Below are 25,486 nucleotides of genomic sequence, written 5' to 3' on the forward strand. Positions count from 1 at the left end.
TAAAAGTCATGAACATGTCATATGAATCTGGATATAATGGGCTAACCAAGGTGAAGAGGTTCTTGTTGTTCTGAGAGTTTTTACAAAAAAAAGCAAGCTGCACCTCTAAGAAGAACTGACAAAAAATACTGTCTGAGATTATTTGTCTTTGTTCATGGTCTTAGGTAATTATGGCTACGAACTGCTGGCCTAGGGAACACCTAGAAATAAGAAAGAAAAAAAAAAAAAACACCTATATAAATGGGAAGTAGAAGCAACTGGGGGACTGGCTTTCTTACTTTCAGTTTTGCCATTTACTGGCTCCATGGCTTCAGGCACACATGTAATTTCCCTCTAACTCCATTTCAGCATTTGCAAGATAGAAAGTATAATTCTAATTTCAGCCATTTCCAGAATACTACAATGGGATCAGAAAGCCCTAGAGGTATTCAATACCTCAAATATCCTAGAAAACCCTAACAGAAAAGTAAATGCTACCTTCAAATCCTAATTTATATTTCTCCAGTGTCCCTCTATTCTATTACATGTTGATGTCACTCTTAAAAGAATACTAACAAAACAGTTCTAAAGAAATAGAAGGGAATGCCTTAGAAAAAAAGAAAAATTCAAGATGACCCAACCCCTCCTCTTCTGTTTAGGACACACGTGCACATTTTCTCTTGAATGACTGAAGCACCAGTAAACACAGAAGAATAGGATTGCAGCTGCCCATTCTACAACCACTTGGGGAATGGATGGAATGCAATTCCACAAAATAATCCACTTCACAGTTCAATTAGTAAATTGGCACCACTATCACACAAAATATTATCAATCATTAAAGAAAAATATATATGTGTGTACCAAATATAGAGTATCCTGAGGGCAGAGGAGGATGTTAGATCCCCTGGAGCCACCATGTGGGTACTGGAAACCAGGTCCAGATCCTCTGTAAGCAGAGCAAGTGCTCTTTAACTGCTAAGCCTTCTCTCCAGCTCCAGAAGGCAAACTATGAAAATTGATGAGGAAATCATGAGTGAAATACGAGTGAAAGAATGAGCCAAAGCTTTGGAGACTGTGTTAACCAAAGTGCATGATGACACTACTGTAACTCACAGGTACGGTCAAGACTGCTCACAGCTTTAACAGAACTGCCTGTTATTAACTGTTAAGTTATGTACCCAAAGGCTATGTTTATTTCTTTTGAAACACATGAAAAGCCCTCCAGCATTGCAGACTGAAAAATCGACAGGATAATTCTGAAAAACAAAAAAAAACAAACAAACAAAAAAAAAAAACCAACCACTGACATAGTATAATAGATTTCCTACATGAAAACACTTCAAAATATCTAAATTTATATAGAAATCTAGTTTTCTGTGGAAAAAATTTCATTATCCAATTATTATCAAAACTTGTTAGATTTTTGCAATGCAATCATTGAAGGTTTTCAAAGCTCCACCATGAAAGACAGTGGCACTTTTATCATCTACCCTTTCTTCAGACAAATGAGGAACATAATACTTATAACATTTCCTAGATGAATGATTTCTCTTCCTGCTTAATGCTATATTTATAACTGGCAGCAATGAAAAGCTTCTGTTCTCTGATTCTCTCTTCTAACTGTTTCTCAGTGTCCACCACTCACAGCACTTCAAAGGTCCCAGTTGCAGGAATCAGGTATCAGTGGTTCAGTGTTTCTCATTATACCACATGCACACTAACTGAGAACTCAAACAGTGTTTCTACCACTGCAACCCCCTTACACCACTACATCTAGGAAAGAGATTCCTGTAACTTAATCCAGTGCAAACATCTATATATTTGGTTCTTAACAGTTCAACCACTGCATCTCACACCTTGCTGGATTGCCTACCGCACTATAAGAAACGCTCATTTCCAAAAGCAGGTTCCTGCCATGCACTTCACTTGGTGTAAGCATTTTTTTTTTCAAAAAAATTAAAGTAAAAAAGAAGCAATTTTTAAAGTGAAAACTCAACAGAAAATTAAAACAAAAATGTAAATTTTCTTTGCTGAAATTACTGTTTTATTTTAAATGTAATTAATGAGTTTTACATCTAAAGTGACTCATTTATCAGGATAACTTTTATTTACACTTATGTGGAGAGCCAGTGGTTTTCAACACACATTTTACTGCTTATACAGGTCTTGGGACACACTCAATGACTCTTGCTTTAGACTGTCAGCTGCCATAGGCAAAATCCACATTAGAATACCAGACATTCACTGTTTAAAACTAGAGAGGAAAAAACAAAAGTTGCACAGACTAACATCCCTCACAAAGTATCTGTAGACTACCAGGACTTTAGTAACCTACTTAGATTAACATAGTTGTCAAAGGTCAATTGTAAGATCACAAAAAACCAACATTGAGGAGTAGTGAAATCAATGTCAATCACACAAACCGTGTATATTTTTCTGATGTCAATGACAGTTAATACAATAAACTACATAAAGCACTTAGACTATTTTCAACTACAGTATAAACAAGAACAAAAAAAAATGTTACAAGGCAGTTTCTTTTGAAACAGATTTTATAAGAAGGGAAAATACTTCCTTTTAAAAAGAGTGATATCTTCTAAAACTTAGCCAATTTATAGACACTGCTGAACACCTGGAAAGCCCCTATACTACTGAACGTTGGAGCATCAAATCTTCAGCCTTCTGGCCCAGAGTCATCTGACAGACCTTAGTGATGCAGAATTATTAAGGGCTGATTACTCTGTCTAGGCAGATATAATCAATCAGTTGACTATTCTGCATGTGTGTCCTTTTCTGGACAGTAATTTGTCTGTAGATGGAAAGAGGCAATTCTTGCCTAGTGGCTGTCACCGCACAACTGGAGTAACTCCAAGGATGCTCAATTTCTAGTTACCTCAGTCATTCTGGATTTCTGACGGGGTTGAAGACCTATAGTCTCATAGCCAATCCTGGCTACTTACTTTGAGAGAAAAGATCTGAGTGGATGGTTTTCAGCTGACATTCATTCTAAAGCCAAGAAAAAAGCCAGGTTCAAAACTAAGTGTTTTAGTTAGGAGAGATGACAGAGGTTCTGGTTTGTCAACAAAATGATGGACTGGGTATTAGGACTATCTTGTACCTCACTGGTACAATTAGGAATAATTATGCTCTAATTGTATTTTGAGAGAAAAGTTTTATTTTAACAGGAAGGGTGATATGTAGGAGGAGCTAAGGGGGAGGGAGTACCAAGAGGAAGAGAAGGAGTAAGGAGTGGAGGAGAAGAAGGAGAGGAGAAGCTAGGTGATGAGAGACAGAAAGAGAGAGAAAAGGGGGGGGGGGCATGGAGGCAGATGTTCACGTGTCTCCACCAGTCAAAGATAGTTTATATATCTAGGTTGGGTATTGGGTTACACTTCTGACTGAGCATTACCAAACTTATAAAGCCTTTGATTAACATTTTTAAAAATTGTATAAAAGCAAAAAGGAAAAGGGGCATGGGATAGGGGTTTTCTAGGGAGGGGAAATGGGGAAAGGGGATGGCATCTGAAATGTAAATAAAATATAAAATAAAAAAATAAAATAAATTAAAAAATAAAAAGAGTGATATTCAATCTGGAGGATTGGAGCATAACAACAAAATGTAGGGCTTATTTCAGACTGAACAACTCCAAATTAAGAAAGACATATAAAGGGAGAATATTTTGCACAGGATAAGAAGACAAAGAATGATCAACAAGAGTGGCGATAAAACAAAGTTCAGGTGTAGATGAGAGGTCTAACCCTTCAAACTTTACTTCACTTGCAGATACTTTTACCTCAATAAAAGTCCGAATTCTTAAATAGACCCTACAATAGTGTATAAATATTAAATTTTTTTATCAAATGTACCCAAAGAAAAATGGTCCAGATAAGTAAATTGTCAATGTTTTGCTGTATTTTTAATTGTAACACAAACATACCTGATAAGACAAATAGTAAACCACAACTGTCCTTTTAAGAATGTTTCTCTGTCTCAGAAAACTTGCCATGTATGATATCACAAAGACATGGTCTAAACTAAAAAAAGACATGAATATGTTCTTTTATATACTCTCAGTAGTGCTCTAAAGGAAAGAAGACCCTGACTTCCTGATGCTGGTTCCTTAGTCTGGATTAAGTGAAGAAAACTCGAATACCTCTAGCAACATGGGAGCTTTCCTTATACATTTATATAAGACACAGTAATAGAAAAGAAAGGGTCTCTGAGTACAAACACTTGAGAAGACTACTTACACAGAGTCATCAACTTACCTATCAGATTTGAGTTCATGAAAGGTGTTGGGGACAAGCCTTCATGGGCTCCTAATCGACTGTCATTCAAGTGATCACTGTAATGGGGGCTGTCTGTAAAACCCTAAGGGGAAAAAGACCAAAATATTAAACAGAGTACAGTAACACCTTATCAATGCACAGGGTCACACAAGGTCTCCTAACTGTGGCTCCACGTTCATCATTCACAGCACTGAAGGGCAGTCACCTACAAGCCCAAGTTCAATCCCTGAGACCCACATTATAGAAAATGAAAGTTGTTCTCTGACTTCCATGTGCTAACCTCAGCAAACACACACCACCCAACACCACCATCCAATCACAAAAATGAATCAATAAACAGATATGTTTTTTAAAAGAAATTCTTTATTACTCTTCAAAAAAAGTTGAGTTTCTGAGGAACACTAACTTTAGTTCACTGTCTTCAATTTTCTCAACGTTCCTGCAGAAAAGAAAGACTAATAACATTCTAATAGACCATCACTGAAATCATCTCTAAGACCTCAAATCATTCAAAAGAAAAGACCTTTGGATATGCTCCTATTGTGTACAAAAGGAAAGCTCTGTACATCATTAAAGAAAAAAAGAGCTTAAAAAACAATCAACCACCACAACATACTTCTGAGTTGTAATGCACTAGGAAAGCTTCTCTCCTCCTATTCCTCCTTAGCAACCATTCTTACAAAGATCTACTCTTATGGAATCTGGGCCATTAAAAAAAAAAAAAGGAAGAAAAACACTTAATAAAATGGCTCATTAAACCCATTAAGTCTGAAAAGAAAATTATAAATACTATGAAAAAATAACACTAAGACTATTTCACAGTAGCTACTATATCTCTTTCACAAAAATACAATTTATTAAAAGCAAGTGAGGGAGAGAAGAAAGAAAGTTTACAAAAATCTCTTTCTGGTTCTCAGACTCCTAAACATACCACAGTACTGCCTCCAAAATCATAGTGTTTCTAGTCAATTTTTAAAATTCAGATAATGCCCAGCCCTCTGGTAACTTAAAATCATAAGAGAAGGTGAGGAAAACTGAAAAGAAACCAAGTAAGCAGAACCTACCCTGCCTGCCTGAGACCACACAGCATCTCCAGGGGCTGTATCACTGAACACGCATCATTCTCCAGTCTACACCCTCACATTCAAGACATTAAAGGAACAAAGATAGGCCTCACTACATCTGTGGAAAAGAGATGTTAATTCAACAAAAACGTGATTCCAAGGGCTAAGTAACTGTTGAATCATTACAGTTGCTTATAGATGCACATCATGACTTTCACTGTTCAGTTTTAATCTTCTGGGAATGTGAACTCCAAACTAAATGGGTTTTATGTTTGTCTACTACAGAGCCAGTGATACATATGTGACAAATAATCAAGAAGTTTCCAAGCGACATTTACAACATGGTGATGCTGTAAGAATGTATTCTGGGGATCAGAATCATCGTCCAATCTGTCATATCTAAAAAGATGTACACAACAGGATGGCCTTGACAAAAGTCATCGCTTGGAGTTTATTTTTATCCTGAAAACTAACATGTACTAATACTGACATACCATGATCCAATACACCTCAGTATTCTCTCAGCCCCCCTTCACAATGCCATTCCTAGGGACAGTGTGAAAACAAAGCAATATATCCTATATACTCGCTGAAATCATAAAGTTGTACTAACTCTAGAAAATGCTAATTTTTAGCCATATTATTCACATAATAGATGAACAAATAAAAATGAAGAAATATGAAAACTAAGAAGCTCCAGTTTAGAATTAAAATCAATTAAATGGGGTTTTGTTTTTGTTATTATTATTTGTTTGTTTAGTTATTATTTGTTTGTCTCTCTGTTTAGCCCTGGATATCCTGGAACTTACTCTGTAGATCAGGCTGGATTCAAATTCAGAGATCAACCTGCCTCTGCTCCAGAGTGCTCAGATTAATAGCATGCATCATCACTGCCAGGAACAATTAGATTATTTTAAATGTCTGTTTTAACTTATACATTGTTAAGTAAACAGTCAGTAGCATTGTTTCAACAAATAAAATGTATCTATAAGATGCTTTTCTGACTTTATGCTCACTTTATATTGCAAGAAATTAGAAATGTTAGCCTTTGCTATAATAAGCAATCAGGCCTGAAATGATCAATGAGAGTTGCTTCTGAATTAACATATAATCAATTAAAATTTTTATAACTCAAGATCCTTCTATTGATATATCTATACTATCAATCAATCATCAACAAAGTCTTGTTCATCCTAAGCTCAAGTGGTTCTCCTATCTCAGTCTTAGCAATTTTTTTTTTTTTTTTGGTTTTTCAAGACAGGGTTTCTCTGTGTAGCCCTGGCTGTCCTGGAACTCACTCTGTAGACCAGGCTGGCCTCGAACTTAGAAATCCGCCTGCCTCTGCCTCCCAAGTGCTGGGATTAAAGGCGTGCGCCACCACTGCCTGGCTTAGAAAAATTTTTAAATCTTAATTTTCAGGGGGCTGGGAGGAGATGGTTCAGTATGTAAGAACACTTATAATTTAAAGCTGAGAACCTACCTAAGTTCAAGTTCTCAGCACTCATATAAAAACAAAGCCAAGCACATCTGTGTACATCTGTAACCTCAGCACTATGGGTGAAAGAACACAAGGAATTTCTGGAACTTACTGGCCATCAGCCTAGCTCCAGACAGAGTGAGAGACCCTGTCACAAGAGAATAGGGCAGAGAGTGACAGAACTGAACACCCAGATGCCCATCTCTCTATATATCCTCATGCATATTTTCTTCTTTTCCTCCTACCTATCCTTCCCTCCCCTTCCCTCTTTCAATTTTAAAAAGTATTGGGCTGGCAAGATAGTTTAGCAGGTATCAAAACACATAAAAGCAATTACATCTAATGCACGGATTAAATACAACCTAATCCACTACCAGAGGGCAACAATAACCTTCATGCACACCTGCTTAGTTCAATCAAATTCTCAAAAAGTTTACGGACACTATATTGAGAGAATAATGTATTTATGATTAAAAATGCAAGTAAATGGTAATTATATACCTTAAAAGAGTATTCTCTAATTCAGGCTTTTGGTCCCCCGCACACACATCACTAAGGCAGTTCTCAACATTAACAAGAGCTGAACTGCATTATCTCTTTTTCTATCTGTTCTAATTCTAATTTCAATGCACTGCCAATCTCTATCTAGATGCCAACGGAAATGCTTACCAACACTTGTCAATCTTGACTTTCCTTCTTTTGGCCTTTCCTCTCATTTTCTTCTTACCTATCCCCTAGCTCTTGTATCTTCACCCCCCTCACCCCCACCTTGGGTTTTCAAGACAGGGTTTCTCTATGTAACAGAGCAATGGCTGTTCTGGAACTCTCTCTGTAGACAAGGCTGGTCTCGAACTCACAGAGATAAGCCAGCCTCCGCCTCCTGCTCGCTGGATTGAAGCTGTGCACCACCATATACAGTATTCTTGTATCTTTGAATGTGTCTTCTCAGGTCATTTTAATCTAGTTATTAATGAAATTAAATGTGTATATAGACTATTTACATATGTATTGTTTCTATAACATATTAAGCACTCTACTATTTTAGGTTACAAGATGAATGAAACAATCCCTATGTTCAAATAGCTCAGAGTTTGGAAAAAGAAACACACATGCAGGAGTGTGTGCATGCACGTGCAAACACACATACTCTCTCTTAATTTTCCAAGAAACCTAAATCATGCTACATCACAGTCTCTAAGGTCTGATTGATATTACTAAACTGTTAGTACAAGGGGCAGGATAGCAGGACCAGTAAATGTTAAGTTAAGGCTGGTCACCCTGCCAAATTTCAAATTAAACTTCCTATGCAAAAACACAAATAGCACAGATGACCAAATGTCAGTACAGCTTCAAATGAGAGCATTAAGGCAGAAAGTACTTCAACGGGTAGAACAAACCTTCATGATTTGCTGCAGGATACTTAAAGCAACTGATTTATATTGAAAATTAGAAAATGTAAGAATAGCTCTAGCAGTACCATGTTCATAGCAACCTATTGTGGGTGTCTTATATGACCTAGCTTTTAAGGGATTATATGTATTCAGTCAGTTAATCTGACAGCATGTTATTTAGCATCAAGAAATCTCGTAAAATGGTAATCAGCATGTTAATGTAGGATCATTTCTACTGAAAGCTATCAGAATACCCTAGGTCCCAGAAACTCTACATACAAAAAACCAAAACCAATACGAAAATGGCCACACCTTCACAGCAGATCATTATCCAACTAGCCCTTCTAATGAGCTACCAGATCTATCTGACATGGCAAGAGACACCGAAGCCAAGATCCAAGCCAAGCTGTACCAGATTTCTAAACTACAGAAAGTATTAGAAATAAATGTATCACCTTAAACTACTAAGTATGTGGTAATTTAACACAATAAGAGACAACTAATTCAAATATTAAAAAGAAATAAGTATTATATGAAATGTAACTTAGATGAAATAACAAATGGCACAATTCTTAAGTTATTCAAGTCAAGTAATCTTGCTCAAGAAATACATGCATAACACTTTATTTATAGACAAATTAAAACTTGGCTCAGGCCTTAGGTCAAGGTGCTTGCCACAAAATTCAATGATCTCAGTTTGATCCACAGAGCCTACAAGGTGTCCACTGACTGACCTCTAGACCACAGACAAATAAAACTCTGAAAAAGAATTAAGGCCCAAATTAGCTTCAGTAGTAAAATCTATCAAAAATTAAAGAAAACCTATTATCAAATCTGCATAAACTCTTACAAAAATATAAGCAAGTATTTCTCAACTTTAGGCTAGCATTATTATGGTACTTAATTTTGAGAAAGAAAATGCAAGAAGAAAAAAAAACCCTTTCAGAGAACAATTTCTCAGACACAAAAACCTGTAACATGGTAATAAACTGAATATATAGACATAAAAATTGGCTATAACAGCTAATAATATAAGATCACTTTTACATTAGAGAATAACTGTAGTCATTATTCCAAAACACACTATAAATAAAATCCAACAGAATGGAACAGAAAAAGCTCCAACATCTGTTATGTTAAATATCTTCACTGAATTAAGAAAACACAGGAATTTCCTTAGTAAATCAAGGCATGAGTGAAATGGTATTCAAACAGAAAATTCGCCAGAATGTTAAAAAAAAAAAAAAAAAAAAAAAAAAAGACACTACATACAAGAAGTAAATGAGTCTAGCAAGACTGAAGGATACACTGCTAAGATAAAAAACCACTTGTAGTTTTTATATATTAGAAATGAATTAGAAAATGCAATTTTATAACATAGCTACCAGCATAAAGAATTTTAAAATATTCAGTTAACTGAACTAAACAGAAAGTGTACAAGATCTATTTATTAAAAACTATATTCTAGACCTTCCGGTCTGGGCCTGAACACTGAGCAGATCCCGTGCGGCAGCTCTGCCCCCAATCGCTAAGAACCCAGAGGAAGCAAGGCTCTCAGGTGCTCTAACCCTGGCATTATCTTAGGTAAGCAGACAGCAATGCCTGCTCCAAACAGGGAGTAACTGGAACCCACTAGGACCCAGGAAGTCACTCCTGGCCTGGAGCACTGAGCAGATTTTGGGCCCCAGCTCTTACCCCAGTAGTAACACCCATCCTACACAGTTCCGATAAAACCAAGATAATAGGAAAGACGGGCTTCAGTCAGGGACAGGGCAGGTAGCACTAAGGAGATACAGATGACAAAAGGCAAGCAGAAGAATATAAGCATCAGTAACCCAAGGTACTTGGCATCATTAGAACCTAGTTCTCCCACACTAGAAACTCCTGAATTCCCCATAGTACTAGGAAAGCAAGATTGAGATTTAAAATCACTTCTAATGATGATGATAGAGGACTTTAAGAAAACATAAATAACACTCTCAAAGAATTTGAGAACACAGGTAGACAGGTAGATGCCCTTAAAGAGGAAACACAAAAATCACTTAAAGAATCACCAACGGAATACAAGAGATAGAAGAGAGAATCTCAGGTGCCGAAGATACCATAGAAAATATTGACACAACTGTCAAAGAAAATGCGAAATGCAAAAAGTTCTTAACAAAAACATCCAGGAAATCCAGGACACAATGAGAAGACCAAACCTAAGGATAATAGGTATAAGTGAGAGTGAAGATTCCCAACTTAAAGGGCCAATAAATATCTTCAACAAAATTATAGAAGAAAACCTCCCTAATCTAAAGAACAAGATGCTCATAATAATACAAGAAGCCTATAGAACACCAAATAGACTAGACCAGAAAAGAAATACTTCCTGTCACATAATAATCAAAACACCAAGTGCACAAAACAAAGAAAGAATATTAAATGAAATAAGGGAAAAGGGCCAAATAACATATAAAGGCAGACCTATCAGAATTACACCAGACTTCTCACCAGATACTATAAAAGTGAGAAGATGCTGGACAGATGTCATACAGACCCTAAGAGAACACAAATGCCAGCCCAGGCTACTATACCCAGCAAAACTCTCAATTACCATAGATGGAGAAACCAAGATACTCCATGACAAAACCAAATTTACACAATATCTTTCCACAAACCCAGCATTACAAAGGATAATAGCAGGAAAGCTTCAATACAAGGAAGGAAATTATACCCTAGAAAGAGCAAGAAAGCAATCCTCTTCCAAGAAATCCAAAAGAAGATAGCCACACAAAGATAATTCCACCTCTAATAACAAAAATAACAAGAAGCAACAATCACTGTTCCTTAACATCTGTTAACACCAATGGACTCAATCCCCCAATTAAAATACATAGGCAAATTGACTGGATACATAAACAGGGTCCAGCATTTTGCTGCATACAGGAAACCTGCCTCAGTGACAAAGACAGACTCTACCTTAGAATAAAAGGCTGGAAAACAATTTTTCAAGCAAATGGCCCTAAGAAACAAGCTGGAATAGCCATTCTAAATAATCTCCAGCCTTGTAGGCCGCCGACCCAACTCTGCTGGCTCTGTTACTCTTTGATGGTCTTGCACAGTGAAAACACCTTAATGCTTCAGACACTCTTTGCCCAATAAGACAGTTGGTATTTTATTGTTTCAGCATAAAACAACTTCCTAAACACCAAAAATATATTCTGTTCTCTATACAAAGCACCATACTGGTTATACTATGTTGTGGTGCAAGTCCCAGAGGCTGGTTACTTGATGACCTACTGCATCAGTCATATTCAAAGGTGGGGCTTTATTTGCTGAACTACTGACACAAGATAGAAACCTAGGAGGTAGGACCCAAGTAAAAGAGTGCATCCTTGGGCACTATACCTTATCCCAATTTGCATCAAGAAATTATGGAGTCAAATATATCTTTGTGCCTCTATTTTCACAGGTATTTTGTCACAGAGACAGAAAGCTGAATGCAATCTGGAATACACTGAAATAATGGTTTCACTTGACAGGAGGAAAGCTGGTGGATCAGTTTACTATGTTGAAGAAGAGTATTTTAGAATGACCATTAGAGTATGGGACGACACAAGTATGTCACAAGGAAAACACTGAAAGGCTAAGCCCTCTAGCATTCAAATCTCCTCTTAGACTCTTACTTTGCAAATGGCATACATATTTCAAACAGATTTTAAGAAATAAGGCTTCTTTTCTTAAAATGTACAAATCTGTATTTTGTTATAACAATATAAAAGTCTAGAAACTGACTTACACCATCCCCCTGCCCCCAATAACCTCCAAATAACAAGATCTGTAACAAAATCAACTTTTCCCAGTTTCAATAACTCATATAGAATTTTTCATGACTTATAGGACTTCTTGTTGGATTTAAAAATCACAATAGCCCACCATCTTGTCTAGAACAAACTCCAGGACTTCAAAAATAGTTCTTTCCAATAGAACATTCAGACTTTTAAAGTTCCTAACAAAGCTTTGTTTCAGATTGGGTAATATAACTTCTTATGTGACTAGAAATAAAAAGAGAGAAAACACTAACAGATTCCAAAGGAAACTAAATAATCAGAACTCAGTTTGTTCAGGTCATTTAATTGGTGCTACAGCTCAATTTTTACAACACATAAAATAAATTTTTGTAAGAAATATTGGTAGTGGGGCTAGTGATGTAGTAAAGGTGCAAGCCACCAGCCTGATGGCTGGAGTTCCACATTCAAAACACATAGTGAAAGAGCAGAGCCAATTCCCCCAGGTTCTGGGAAATACACACACACACACACACACAGAGAGAGAGAGAGAGAGAGAGAGAGAGAGAGAGAGAGAGAGAGAGAGAGAGAGAGAGACAGAGAGACAGAGACACAGAGAGAGAGAGAAGAGGGAGAGGGAGAGGGAGAGGGAGAGGGAGGGGGAGGGAGAATGAATATGAAATAAAAAAAGAAAAAGAATAAATGTTGGTAGTAGCATGGCCTTAAAATTTCTAAAGTATTGTTGTTCCTTAAAGTCCTAAACAGCTAAGGATGGAAGCTTTTTATGTCCTCACACACACTTTGACAAATCAACACAGTAAAAGGAGATGGACAGCTAGCCTGGTTACCATTCCTAAATGTTAATCTATCTTCTTAAAACCTTAATTTCCTCACCTCCAAAGTGAAAAGAATCTTTAAAAAGGCTTCTTGGTGTGATACTCTTGAAGACCTAAGAAATCACATAGCAAAGTTAAGTCTGCGAACTGGACTGTGATAAACAGGAACTCTTAACAATTTAATAAAAGTAAGCTAATTATAAAGTAAGTTATAAAAATATATTCATCTGGAATCTATCCTACATTATATTTTCACAAATAAGAAATCACTAAACTAAAGAAACACTAAAGAGATTACCAAGATCCAGCTGAACAATTACAAAAGGGGATTGATTATCAAAGACTAAGTTGAAATGTACTTGAGGGCCACCTGGTAAATTCTGGTTAGGTGGGTGTTCTGGGAGACTAAACAAAGGCCCAGCAGCCAGCCTCCTAGCTGGCAGAGCTAGACTACTGCTCTCCTAGTGTCCTAGACCTCATTCATCCACTTGTTAGCTATGAAGCCTAAAAACCCTAGTAGAGAGAACCGTGAAGATCAATCTGTCCTGACAAGGATTGTACAGAGACATACAGACTTACACGAGAAACTTACACGAGGTGACAAATTGACAAAAAACATGCTTTTCAGAAAAATCGATAGCTGAGTTTCAACTGGTTTGCTCTAAGAATGGGTAGACTGAAACGAGACAGTTTGGTTGTCTTAAAATGGTAGGCAATTTAAAGCTATGTGATTTCTTTCAGCTTACATAACATGCTGCAGCCTTTTAAAGATGCTTACATCTTATAATTCACCTTCTCTTAAGTAAGAACAGATTCAGTTCAGGCAAATGATTCCCTGAATGGCACTAAGAGTCACAATTACTCCCCAGACTCACTTAACCTAGCCTTAAAATACACCCTTTCTCACCCATAACTTTCTTCACATCTAGAACATGTTGAAGCAGCAGTTACGTAACAAAACAGAGATTAATGGGAACACAGATGCAATACATAGAAAAGACTTACTTTAATTCTCTGTCCCTTCTGTCTTGCTTTGCTATTTAACTGCTTCATCTCCTGTTTTGTACCTGAGATCAAGAGGCATAAAATACTATTTCAAAATTTGTGTGTCCTTTCTAATTAGTGCATTTAAACTTCCTATTCACCATAAAATCTATATACCATTCCCCCTCAAAATACAAAAAGAACAGATTGTAAACAGGTTCAAGGATACATCTTCCATGCTATAGGGAAGATGGTAACACTAAGCTCAACTATCTAAGTCCTGACAAATGGACACAAGGAAGGAAAGCTATTTTTAGCCTTTTATTCACAAACACACAAAAAAAAAAACAAAACATTTTTTTTTGTTTTTAATCAATCAGATAGTTTTTTTAACACACAAAAAATAGCAAACCTATTACAGCCTTAAAAACTATGCAGAATTGAAATCTACAGTTACCATTCTGCAGCAGCAAACAGTTTAGAGGATTCATAGCTCCCCAGCTACCTAGTCCTATCAGCTATTCCACAAGCACTAACCCCCTTTGGTAAATTGTTTCTGTTTCCATTACTTTGTAGTCTGGCTCCTATTTCCCTAACCCAAGTATGACTTTATCATAAGCAGATCTATATAGTTAATCTTCCTAGATCGTCCTATTTCTTGTTAATATTTCATGTTGGACCCATTAGAGTGCTATTCCCGATATACAAGCCATTTTTAATTCAATCTATTCACAGAAAGATAAGACTACATTTTTCCCAGTGAAAAGTTACTTCTCTTACCCCATTCACCTAGTAATAGTAGTTACCTACTACTACACCATTCACCTACTAATCACCTAAAGACAGAGATTTTTCTATCTACTGAATTTAGTGATCCTGGGGTGAGGAGGCCTTTGTCTTTATGATCACACTATTCCAAATTTCAAGAAAGCTGTTTCTCTTTCAATTCTATTCATAGAAATGCTTGTTCAACCTATTCAACACTTCTTCCTAAATTACCTTTTTTCTAGCCAATGAAATTATTTAAAGTAACAAATATTTAGAGAAGCAATAAAATTATTTTAGAAGTTAATTATTTGCTACCTAATTATACCTCCAATCTTACTGCCTTAAAAGAATTAGAAGCTTTAAGATGTAACTTTTTAGGCAAATATGGCCTATTTCTAAGCATACTTCCTTAACTCTAAAACATGCATTTATTCACCTTTAGCACTCCAAAAATTTGGTGCATTTACCACCTGCAGAATCTCAAAAGTGGGAGTCGGGGGCATGCCAGAAAAATTCCTTAAAAGCAAACAAAGTCAGGTGTGACCGTACAGGCCTATAATCCCAGCTACTTAAGAAGGTGACACAGGAGGACTGTAAATATTAAGACGCACTTTGGGCTACATAGTACATTCAAGACCAGAGTGGGCAACTTAGAAAGATTCTACATCAGGGGAAAAAAAAAAGTTTACTTTAAAAAGGAGGAGGACCAAGACGAGGAGGAGGTGATGACAATGTCTATCTTTCTGTCTGTCTGTCTTGAGTATATGCCACATATGTATGTATAGATGTCTTCAGAGACCAGAAGAGGCTGTGAGACCTCCTATACTCAAGTTACAAGTGTTTTTGAGCCACCTGATGGGGCTGCTAGGAACTGAATTCAGGTGCCCTGAGACAGCTGCCAAATATTAACCATTGAGCTGTCTCTCCAGCCTCAAAATAGGAAGTTTGAAAATAAAAGGCTGGGGACATAGCTCAATAGTAGAACACTTACCTAGTATATATGTGGCCCTGGGTTCAATTCCTAGTATTGAGGGACATTATAAATTTAATATTCTTATTGCAATGGGGTTTTCTCATAACACTGTTTCTAGCGGAAGAAGCAAGGTCCTTCTCTCTACTAACAACTACTAAGGCTTCTATGACCTGTAAACCTAACCAGGTCAATCCAAAACTCTAGCCAGTATAACCCTAGTGAGGTCAAAATGACCTCTGTGTGTTTTGTACAGACAGTACATGAAGATAGCCAAGGCTCTATTATCCCATATCTAGGTCACAATCTACTAAGTGGCACTTAGCCAAGCTCTCCTACATGAATGAAAAGGATATTGAATGCCAGCTAAGAATGGAGAGAGCACTAAACAAAATTAAAGTTCCCTTCAGCCTCATCTGGCACAAACACTACAGAAGCTTCAAGAGAAAATAACATCAACTTCAACCTGATAACCTTATATATTGGTTTTAGTTATCACTGTTTGTGAAAACTGTATTCTTATTTTAGTTGAGTAGTTTTTCTTCTCCCCTTTATCCAAATTACACAGTCTATGGCTTTGTACACAAACTTTGCAAGACCAACAACTGCAAACTCTTGCTAAGTTTATATTCTTCTTTCTATCCAACACTCTTTGTGACTAGCATTCTATAACGTGAACACTGTTAGTGCTCTGCGTACACTCAACTCCCAGTGAACACACTGCTATAAGGAAGCAAAAGTCAGAGCAAGTACTACAGAATTCAAAACATGCCTACTACTCATGCCTTAGGAGAAAGTCCCTGGGGCTCCTGGGAGAAATTGTTCAGCCAGTAAGGGCTAGGCTCACAACCAAAAAGACGAGTAACAAGTCCCTGGGATCATTCTGTGCTAAGTCACATACATCAAATAACTGAAGGACTTTTTTTTAAGCCCAACCCATCAACACATATCCGCTCTGCACTATCAGCACAGGCTGGAAGGGTAGTGATGTAGCCCTTATTACTGACATTCCACTTCTATCAATGTTGAAAAAAAAAAAAAAGAGAAAGTTTGAGATGAAGAAAATTAACTCATTCAGTATCACAATGAAAAGTGTAAGTTGTGTCAGAAATAGAAACTGACACTCCCACCTAACAGCTAGATCAATTCAGCAATTATGAGTCTGACTCACTACACATTACCTTTATTATGTGAATCTCTTTGTCTTCCTCCCTTCCTTCCTCCTCTCCTCTTTCTCCTGTCTCCCCTCTTGCCTCTTCCCTCCTCTCCCCATCTCTCAATCAAAATGGCCTCAAGATTGCTATATAGCCCAATCTGATCTTGACTATCTGATTCTCCTGATTATACTTCCCAAAGTGTGATAATCTCAAAAGGGTGATACCACATGCAGTTTGGGTGGTGCTAAATATCGAAACCAGAGCCTCAAAAAAGCTAGGAAAGCACTCCACCATCTGAGCCACATTCCTCGTTGGCTAGAAAGCATCATGTCCCAAATTGTTTTTTGACCACCCACACATCCCCTTTCTTGTTTTAACTTTCTACTTTCCCTTCAAAGTTATGACAGAAATGTTAGGACTACTCTTTGAATCTGGAAGTGCTGAGAGGCAAGGCAAGAGGACTGAGAGATGCTGGCATCAAAGTGTCAGGCCACAGGCAGTCTCTGACCAGTCAGAGGACAGCCTTACTCGTGTGAACAGTGGGCCTCCTGCAAAGCTATACCTTCACACTCTCCAAACCTGATTTATCATCTGAAAACCAGGGTAAATGATAGCAGCTAACACATTTTTCAGTTGTGAAAAATTCTATGATTAGATAAAAGCTGAGGAAATAAAAAGAGCAAAATGCAAATGACTGTTTTGTTCTGCAAAGCACAATACAGAAAGGGGGCGGGGGACCTGGGGAAATTTAGAAGCACCCAAACTCAGTTCAAGCCAATGAAGGATGGATGGATGGATGGCTGGCTGGCTGGATGGATGGATGGATGGATGGGGATATATATATATATCAAATAAATACATAAATACTCAACAGCAATATTTTACATGGAAAATGCTTATGATTTTAAAAATATAAGCCCACTCATAGTAGCTCATAACATATAGAAATTAGTTGTTTGCTATATAAACTTTTCCAACAGTAAACACTAAAGTAGTTGGTCTCTTATCTAAAAGTATATACAAACATACACACACACATATGCATATACATACACATATATAAAATCAGCAGGAAAGTTCTGCATCTCTTGCAGCGTATGAGGTACAAATCACTAAGGAACCATAGTAGAACTTGGGCTAGGCTGGGTACCAGTATGTACAAAAATGGGCAAACCTAACAACATGGTCACTTAAAAGAGCTACAGAACCATGTATCAGTCACATCTCAGAAACAGAATTTGTATATCAGGAAACATAGAACCATAAAAATGCATTTAATGTATTTGATAGAGACAAATCACTGAGAACAGTTAACAATTTTTATTTGTTGAATTAATAAATAAAATATTTCATAGTTATAATATCCACTTTTATCAATTCCCTTTAAGGTCTGTGTAATATTACTATAATTTTGAAGACAAAAAAAAAAAAAGAAGAAGAAAAGAAAAGAAAACCCAGTAGGGTGACTTTCCTGCGGTCTACTATGCAAGTCTCTTAAGTCTGGGACCTATCTATGAGGAAATTCAGTTAAAACCATGAACAGCTGTTCCCATCACTCAGACTATCATCTATTATGAGCCTCACAGTTTTCATCATTGTTCTTTTTTTTTTTTACAAAAATTTGTTAATTCACTTTTTAACTTTTTTATTCTTGAAATTCTATACAATCATATAATGACATCATTTTCACCCTTCCTTTTCCTCCTTTCAAACTCTTACATATACATCTTCTTGCTCATTCAAATTCATGGCCTCTTTTTTCATTAGCTGTTATAAGCATATATATACATTCCTAAAACCAACCTGCTCAGTCTCTATAATGTTCCTCATATGTTATTTCTTCAGTGATGATCATCAGGTATTGGATAGCCAATTGTTTTTCCCTAGGGAAGAATTATTCTACAACTCTCAGCATTCCTTAATTGTCTGTTCCTTGTATACTGTTAAGGCAATCAATTTTTCAAATTTTGATTATATTTAACTAAGTACACCTATCATGCATAAAACATTGCTTTATACAGAAAGAAAAACTTTTAACCCATCATTTGACAGGAAGAGATGTGCTTTTCCAAGACAGTTATGCATAATTGCAAGGGAAGGGAAATTGATGTTATTCATATTTGTTATAGTTCCAAAGGAAAAATGTTTATTATTAATTACTAAAAGAGCAAACGTTCTCCTTTATTAGATAAGACAGCATCTCTTGCAAATGCATTCATTTGTTTCTATTTGATTAGACACAAACTTCTATAAGATGAATTATAAAGACACTCATAGAACAGTGCATATCAGACCCTGACCATTCCATTTAATCCTTTTAACAATTTCATAAAGTTGCTATCAACAATCCCTTTTTACAAGTGAGTGAAACACAATGAATTTAAATATCCTGTTCAGAATAACACTGAGAGTAAAGAGTGGGGAAAACCTGAAATTCGAACAATCATTAACACAGCACTCAACTAGAACAATCCAATTTCCTGGCCTTTATACCTGGTACAATCTCAAACCCAGAAAATATTCCTTGTACGAAAGGATAAAAAGATGTATAAAAACTTGTTGCCTATATTTCTTGTAGGTCTACACTATGTAATATTTAAATCTTGTCCACCTCTGGTGCTTCAACTTTGACAAAGTTTTAAAACTGGATCTTACATATCATAGTACTTCTTTCATGTTTGTGTGTTTGTTCTGCGCAGACAGACAAAGCATCAAAAATGCACAGGCAAAGAGAAGGCATGAGAGCACACACATAAGTGGTGCTCCCACCCTCTAAGGTCTCAAGACTAAGAACAATACATACATCGATCATTCTTGTAACATTACCACTAAGTATACTGTCTGCTCCAGTATCTCCCTCACAAAAACTCTTTGTTAATGGGTTTCTTTGAGTAATTCTAATAACCAGAAACTTAATTGCCTCTAGACTGTGTGGGCTAATTTTCAGATCTGGTAAGACCTAGAGAGGACACATATAAAAGGAGCTTAGCTGCAGTGACGGTTCTAGTTCTGGAGAAGATGTTTAAGGGCAGTAAGCTGGGTTCCTGGGAATGTGCGTGGGTTAAAGGGGAAGCTGGCTAACCACACAATCAGTTTGACTTTTCCCTACCACAACTTACACTAAAAATAAGCTAATAAATACATTCAGAGTAGAAGACAGCTTTCTCATGTGACCTACAGATCAAACAGCAAAAACAGCAGAGTTTTCTTTGAGTGCTATCACTGGAGGCAAATAAAATGTCAGAATGATCAATTTGATAAGTGCTTGGATACATTGTTATATGTTCTTTTCCTAAAATCCCATCTAATATTCAAGTAAAAAAATTCAAGAAGCCTGAAAGTAAAGTAAATATAAACTACAAAAGAATCACTTAATGCACTCTAAGACACTCACCTGAGCCTCTGAAGAAAATTTTTCAAATATACATATATATACTATATTATAAATTCCTTCTATAGAAAACTGCAATTTCAAATATATAAGCTCAAATATTGTACAGGGAATCAAAAACTCTCTTCAGAATTAAAAGAAAATTGAACATCTACAGTTTAAGAAATCCAAGATATGAAAATGTGTCCAGAAATCAGCAGTAAAATCTAAATCCTGACAGAGCACTTCACGTCATGACATCTAGCTATTTTGGCCACTGATTCCTCAATGTCAGTAGAGACAGTCAGCATCTGTCCATGCTTTCCTCCAAATAATGATAGTCCTTCCCAACACATTTATAGAGCGGGCCTAAGAAAACAGCAAAATCTCTTGTTTTCAGAAGCATTTTGATATTGACAGAACAATATCAAAAACAAGCAACCCAATTACATACAAGCCTGAACTGCATGCTGCTTTCTTTCTACTCACTCTTTAAAATACTTTAAGAGCTAAATGTTCATAAACTTTATGTATGTTTGTCCATCTTCTCTTGGTTTGCTCTGAGAGATTCATTGTTCATTTACATATAGCATTATGGTCTGCATATGAAATAACCCTGACAGATTCAGGTGTCTGAACCTTATCACAGTTTCTAGAAATTAGAACCTTTAAGACGTAGGGCCTCACTGTAGCAAATGAGGGAAGGAAGGCAGGCCTGAGAATTAGAGTCTAGTCCTACCATGCCCCAAGGTCTGTTTCCTGATCAGCTGAGAAGTAAGCAAGCTGTCACACTGACAGGAGCCAGTCTTGTAGCATCAACATCACCAAGCCTTCCCCACCTTTAAACTATGAGCCCAAAGAAATTTCTCCTCATCTAGAACAGATTGTGTCAAGCCTTTTAAACATGAATAACATACAGTCTTTTAGGAAAGTATCCCACTTCAGAACCCTACCAGTGCACTAAAATGGCTGGGAGCAAAATGTTCATTTATAGTTCTTTCATTTTCTGTCTCTGGTCCCATTTCAAACATTTACCAGGAATTTTTGCTTAATTTTCTTGCTGGAAAAAGCCCTAATCTTTATACCCTTTTGTGTGTAGAACACAAAGTTAGTCTTATTTTCTATTGTCAACTAAGAAACGCTGTATTTTCCATCTATTTTGACATGGTTTCTAGAGATGAATAACTGATAACCTCTGGAACTCAGCTTGGGGAGGAAGCTGAAAGCTGGAGCTTTAAAAGTCACTACCATCTCCTGACACAAGTAACACACAAAGAAATACCAATTTGGTAGAGAGAACAACTGATGGGTCCTCTGAGCTCCTCCAGCATCACAGGAGAGCACTATAGGCAAACCAGATCTGAATGACACCAAAAATATTTCTTCAGGTATAGAAATGTAATAAACCTCAAAAGCAGGGCAGGAGATTAAATCAGTGATGAAGGCAGTGCATTCTATCATATTTCCACAAAATAAGATAATCTTTATTTGTTATAAAATAACAAACTGTTACTATTGTTATTTTATAAATTGTTGTTATAAGTTCATTTATGAAAAAAAATCATTTACTCAGCCTAATAATCTTTACAGTTGTAACCAAGACTTAAGAAAACTTACTCTAGATGAATCATAGGAGGGACTTGGTTGACCACTTGTTCCCCAAGATGTTGTTCCTCCGCGCTCATCCATACCTAAGGAAAGATGACAGTGGACAATATAAATTCTAAAGATAAGTTTAGGATGTTTAAGATAGTGCATAGGAGAATGTAGTTCACATGGTGGTATGAGAATCACTGTGAACTGGCTATATCTCATTCCTTGCCTCAGAAGCATGTAGCAAGGTAGTTTCTTCAGAGTTACTCTCACTATTATTCCCCCTCTGTATATCATGACATTTCAGAACTAAAATATTTCTTTGGAGACTTTCAAATGGATTTTTCACATAAGTGTCTCCATTTTTCTACCTATTCTCCACAAACTTTCCATATATGAAAATATGACGATTTGAGGTCTTCAACCATAAAAACAAAGCTAGCCAAGTAATATTCTGTTTAATACATGTGTTTCTATCACATTAGAGAATTAATATTCTTAACGGAACATAGAGTGTCAAATTAGCTATCCCAAACTAACCACAGTGATATAAGAGTGCATTCCAATAATCCTATGGGTAGCAATTCTATCTCTTCAAAGCTGTTACCCACAATGCAACTGCAAAATAAAGGTTGTTCCTAAAGAGGGATAAAGGATCAATTACCATCATCTTTTTCTGATGGCAGGCTTTATACTTTCACCTTTCTATTAGTCCCAGGAAAAACTGGGTAACTCTCAATTGGTAATTTATTATGTTTCAATCCAGTTATTTCTATGTTTTCTATATTTAAAAATCCAGAATTTTCATCTGTTTCCTGGAAACAGTCTGTATTCCCCAGCTCTTTCTAAGCTACTTTCTATAATAAATATCAATGTTGGTTTTCTTTCCTTTTTTACTTGAAAAATAATAGATGTTAGAAGTTACTAAGTTTAGAAACTCTTTCAGATTATTCATAGAAGTCGTCTGTAATGTAGGTGAGAATGCAGTGTTCAGTAGATATAATGCCAAGACTCCTGTGAGAACCTGAGAGAGTCCAAAGCGTGTGGAGGAGTCAGCTGAAGTTATAGGAAACTGAACAAGAGTCAGGCGCCAGGCCCCACAGCAGAATGTCTTCCTCACTAACTTGATTGCTAGGGCCTAAGAGTTCTCTTAAGAAAACTGCAGGGTGTGAGATTGCACACCTTTAATCCCAGCACTCAGAAAGCAGAAACACAAGGATGTTTGAGTTCGAGGCCAGCCTAGTCTACAGAGTTGAGTTGCAGGTCAGCCTGAGCTACACAGACAAACCCTGTCAAACAAAAACCACCACCACAACCACCACCAAAAGAAGAATCAAAGAACGAAAAAAAGAAAAGCTCTTAGAGCCTACTAATAATCGTAGGCTTATTCTATGTATAGATTAGTTATTGTTAATCTCTCTGCCTAATTTTGGAAATTTGAGTTCATCTCTGGCATATATGAGAAAGTGTAAACACACACACACACACACACACACAGGGGAGGAGTTTGTGTGACTTTCAGTTTTAGGTATCTACAGGGAATTTGAATTATGTACCCACAGGTAAAGAGGAACTGCTGTACAGATAATATTGCAGGCACAATTTAAAGCTAAACAACGTTGAAAACACATAAAGTACTTTATTTGTTCTTAGAAAAATTTTATTAAAATTCACAATTTAGTAAAGACTCTAGACATACGCGATGTGGCATGGAAAAGCACACAGTTACATCGTTGCAGTACCACAAGCTACCCGAGAGGTACTCCCTAAGCATTTTCTTTGTAATAAGCATCATAAATATAACACAGGATTTCTAAGAGACTTGACCAAAGACCAAGACTATTATTAACCCACAAAATAAACTAACATGACATAAAACTCCAAGTAATTGTGTAAGTTGTGTATATATTCTCAAATGATTATATACTGGAAACTTGTCATGATGAATTCTACCCTAATAAAAATAAGACAAAAACTTATCTTAATGTTTTTATAGCAAACCATTAGTATATATGTTGTTTTAAATATATTTTAAAAAACAAAAAACAAAAAAGACAGGAGAAAGCTATAGAAACCATCTCAGACAGTGGAAACCACACACTCAATTTTTAATCAAAAGACTTGTAACACCCTTTGCAAGATGAAGAAAAGGCAAAGACTAACTAAACAAAATGCTAATTTAATCTGTAGTTTAGCCAACAGTTAAATAGTGGGCAAGGAAAGGCTCAATGGCTACTGCAGAGTAACATGGCTCTGGCTAGGTTTTTACCTCGGAGCTCTGTGGTTTTATTGTCAACACAGTCAGACTGACTAAATGTCGAGGCTGGCACTGACAAAAGAAATCAGTTTGTATCAATGAATCCTTTCTACTCAAGACAATGGATGTACAAATACAAAATATGACAGCAATAATAGAACTTCCAAAGCTTCATCCACAACAAAAACAAAACAATACCTGAAGATAAACTTTGTAAGGATATTATACAAACTGATAAAAATGTAGAAAACAAGAAAATACAAAGAAAAAAGACAAAAGAATTACAATAAAATGGGGGGAAGCAACTGTTTTGAAATACCTGAAAAAATTCCCATTTATTTTCTTTCCATTTTTGGTACTTATATAGCAAATCAACAACTTTTCAGTAATTCTGTGATTCACAGATCTAAATAACAGTTATGAGAACACTAAACAATTATTAAAAATTTGAAATACTTTTGACTATTTGATTTCAAAAACATAATTATGTTTCTTTCCAGAATTAAAATGTAAGAATAAGTAAACTCATATCAACACATTCCTTTCTTTTTTAATCTCTCTCTCTCTCTCTCAGAGTGTGTGTGTATGTGTGTGTGTGTGTGTGTGTGTGTGTGTGTGTGTGTTTTGCTATGTAGCTCAGACTCACTAAGAAATTCCTAGCTCAGCCTTCCAACTGCTGGGATTTCAGGCATGTGCCACCATAAATACAAACTGTGATAAAACACTATGACCAATGAAACTTATAGAAAGAATGGTTTGAGCTTAGGGTTCCAGAGAGATTAGAGTTCAAGATGGTGGAGCAGTAGGTATGGAGGCTGGAATTCCAAGCTAGGCTCACATCTGGAACACTAAACAGAAATCTGACAGAGCAAATAGAAATCTTTACCCTATCAAAGCCCACCCCTGTGTTGACATATATCTTCCAACAAACAGCAGCACTGCTAGGAACCAAGGAAGTGTTCAAATGACTGAAACTATGGGAAACATCTCATAGTTTATAGTAAGGATCAAACAAACTTAAGGCCTTGTTTCTAAAAATAATGGTTTGAATGTAATGAAAGCAGCTGGACTTTTTTTCCTTGTAAAAACATTTAATAAGAACAATCACAGCTGAGTATGGTGGACATGGCCCTGATCTCAGCACTTGGGAGGTAGAAGTAATCTCTTTTGAGAATGTGGCTAGCTTGATCTACTTATTGAGTTCTAGGTGAGCCAAAGCTACATAGAAAGACTCTATCTCAAAAGAAAAAAAAAAGAGAAGACACTAAAAATACATCTGAAATTACTGTATGGACAAGTGCCTTCCTGCAAGGTTGGAAACTTGGAGAAGGAATAAATCAAACTTGGTGAAAATCAAATGTATAAGACTCTTAAAAGACCAAACTTTTGGTCAAGTTCAATGTATGGCAGGCATCTTTTCCATGAGAAACTCAATACAGTCCACTCACTTGACTCATTGCCTCCACTGCGTTTTACTTAGAATACTCTCTAAAATACTATCCCTATGGTTTCCGTTCCATTCCTTCCCCTTTAACATGCTAACATATGAACATCCAAGTTTCTGTACAGTTTTATCC

The 25,486-nt window shown here is 36.4% G+C and overlaps 1 protein-coding gene across 9 annotated transcripts in view; it reads right to left on the reverse strand.

Moving 5' to 3' along the window:
- The window catches only part of Tcf12 (transcription factor 12), a 271,626-nt gene that overhangs the window by 152,906 nt on the left and 93,234 nt on the right, over positions 1-25,486 (reverse strand). For 7 of the 9 annotated variants that reach the window (XM_076926247.1, XM_076926244.1, XM_076926250.1 and 4 more), the window contains exons 4-5: positions 21,677-21,750; positions 4,252-4,354 (exon numbers count right to left, since the gene is read on the reverse strand). In XM_076926247.1, coding sequence (XP_076782362.1) covers positions 4,252-4,354; positions 21,677-21,750 — 177 coding nt within the window. Of the gene's footprint in view, positions 1-4,251; positions 4,355-13,815; positions 13,878-21,676; positions 21,751-25,486 lie in introns of all 9 variants that reach the window. The other 2 variants (XM_076926253.1, XM_076926251.1) reach the window with 1 other exon arrangement.

The sequence above is a fragment of the Arvicanthis niloticus genome, chromosome 27 (genome assembly GCF_011762505.2).
Source record: "Arvicanthis niloticus isolate mArvNil1 chromosome 27, mArvNil1.pat.X, whole genome shotgun sequence".
Classification (NCBI taxonomy): domain Eukaryota; kingdom Metazoa; phylum Chordata; class Mammalia; order Rodentia; family Muridae; genus Arvicanthis; species Arvicanthis niloticus.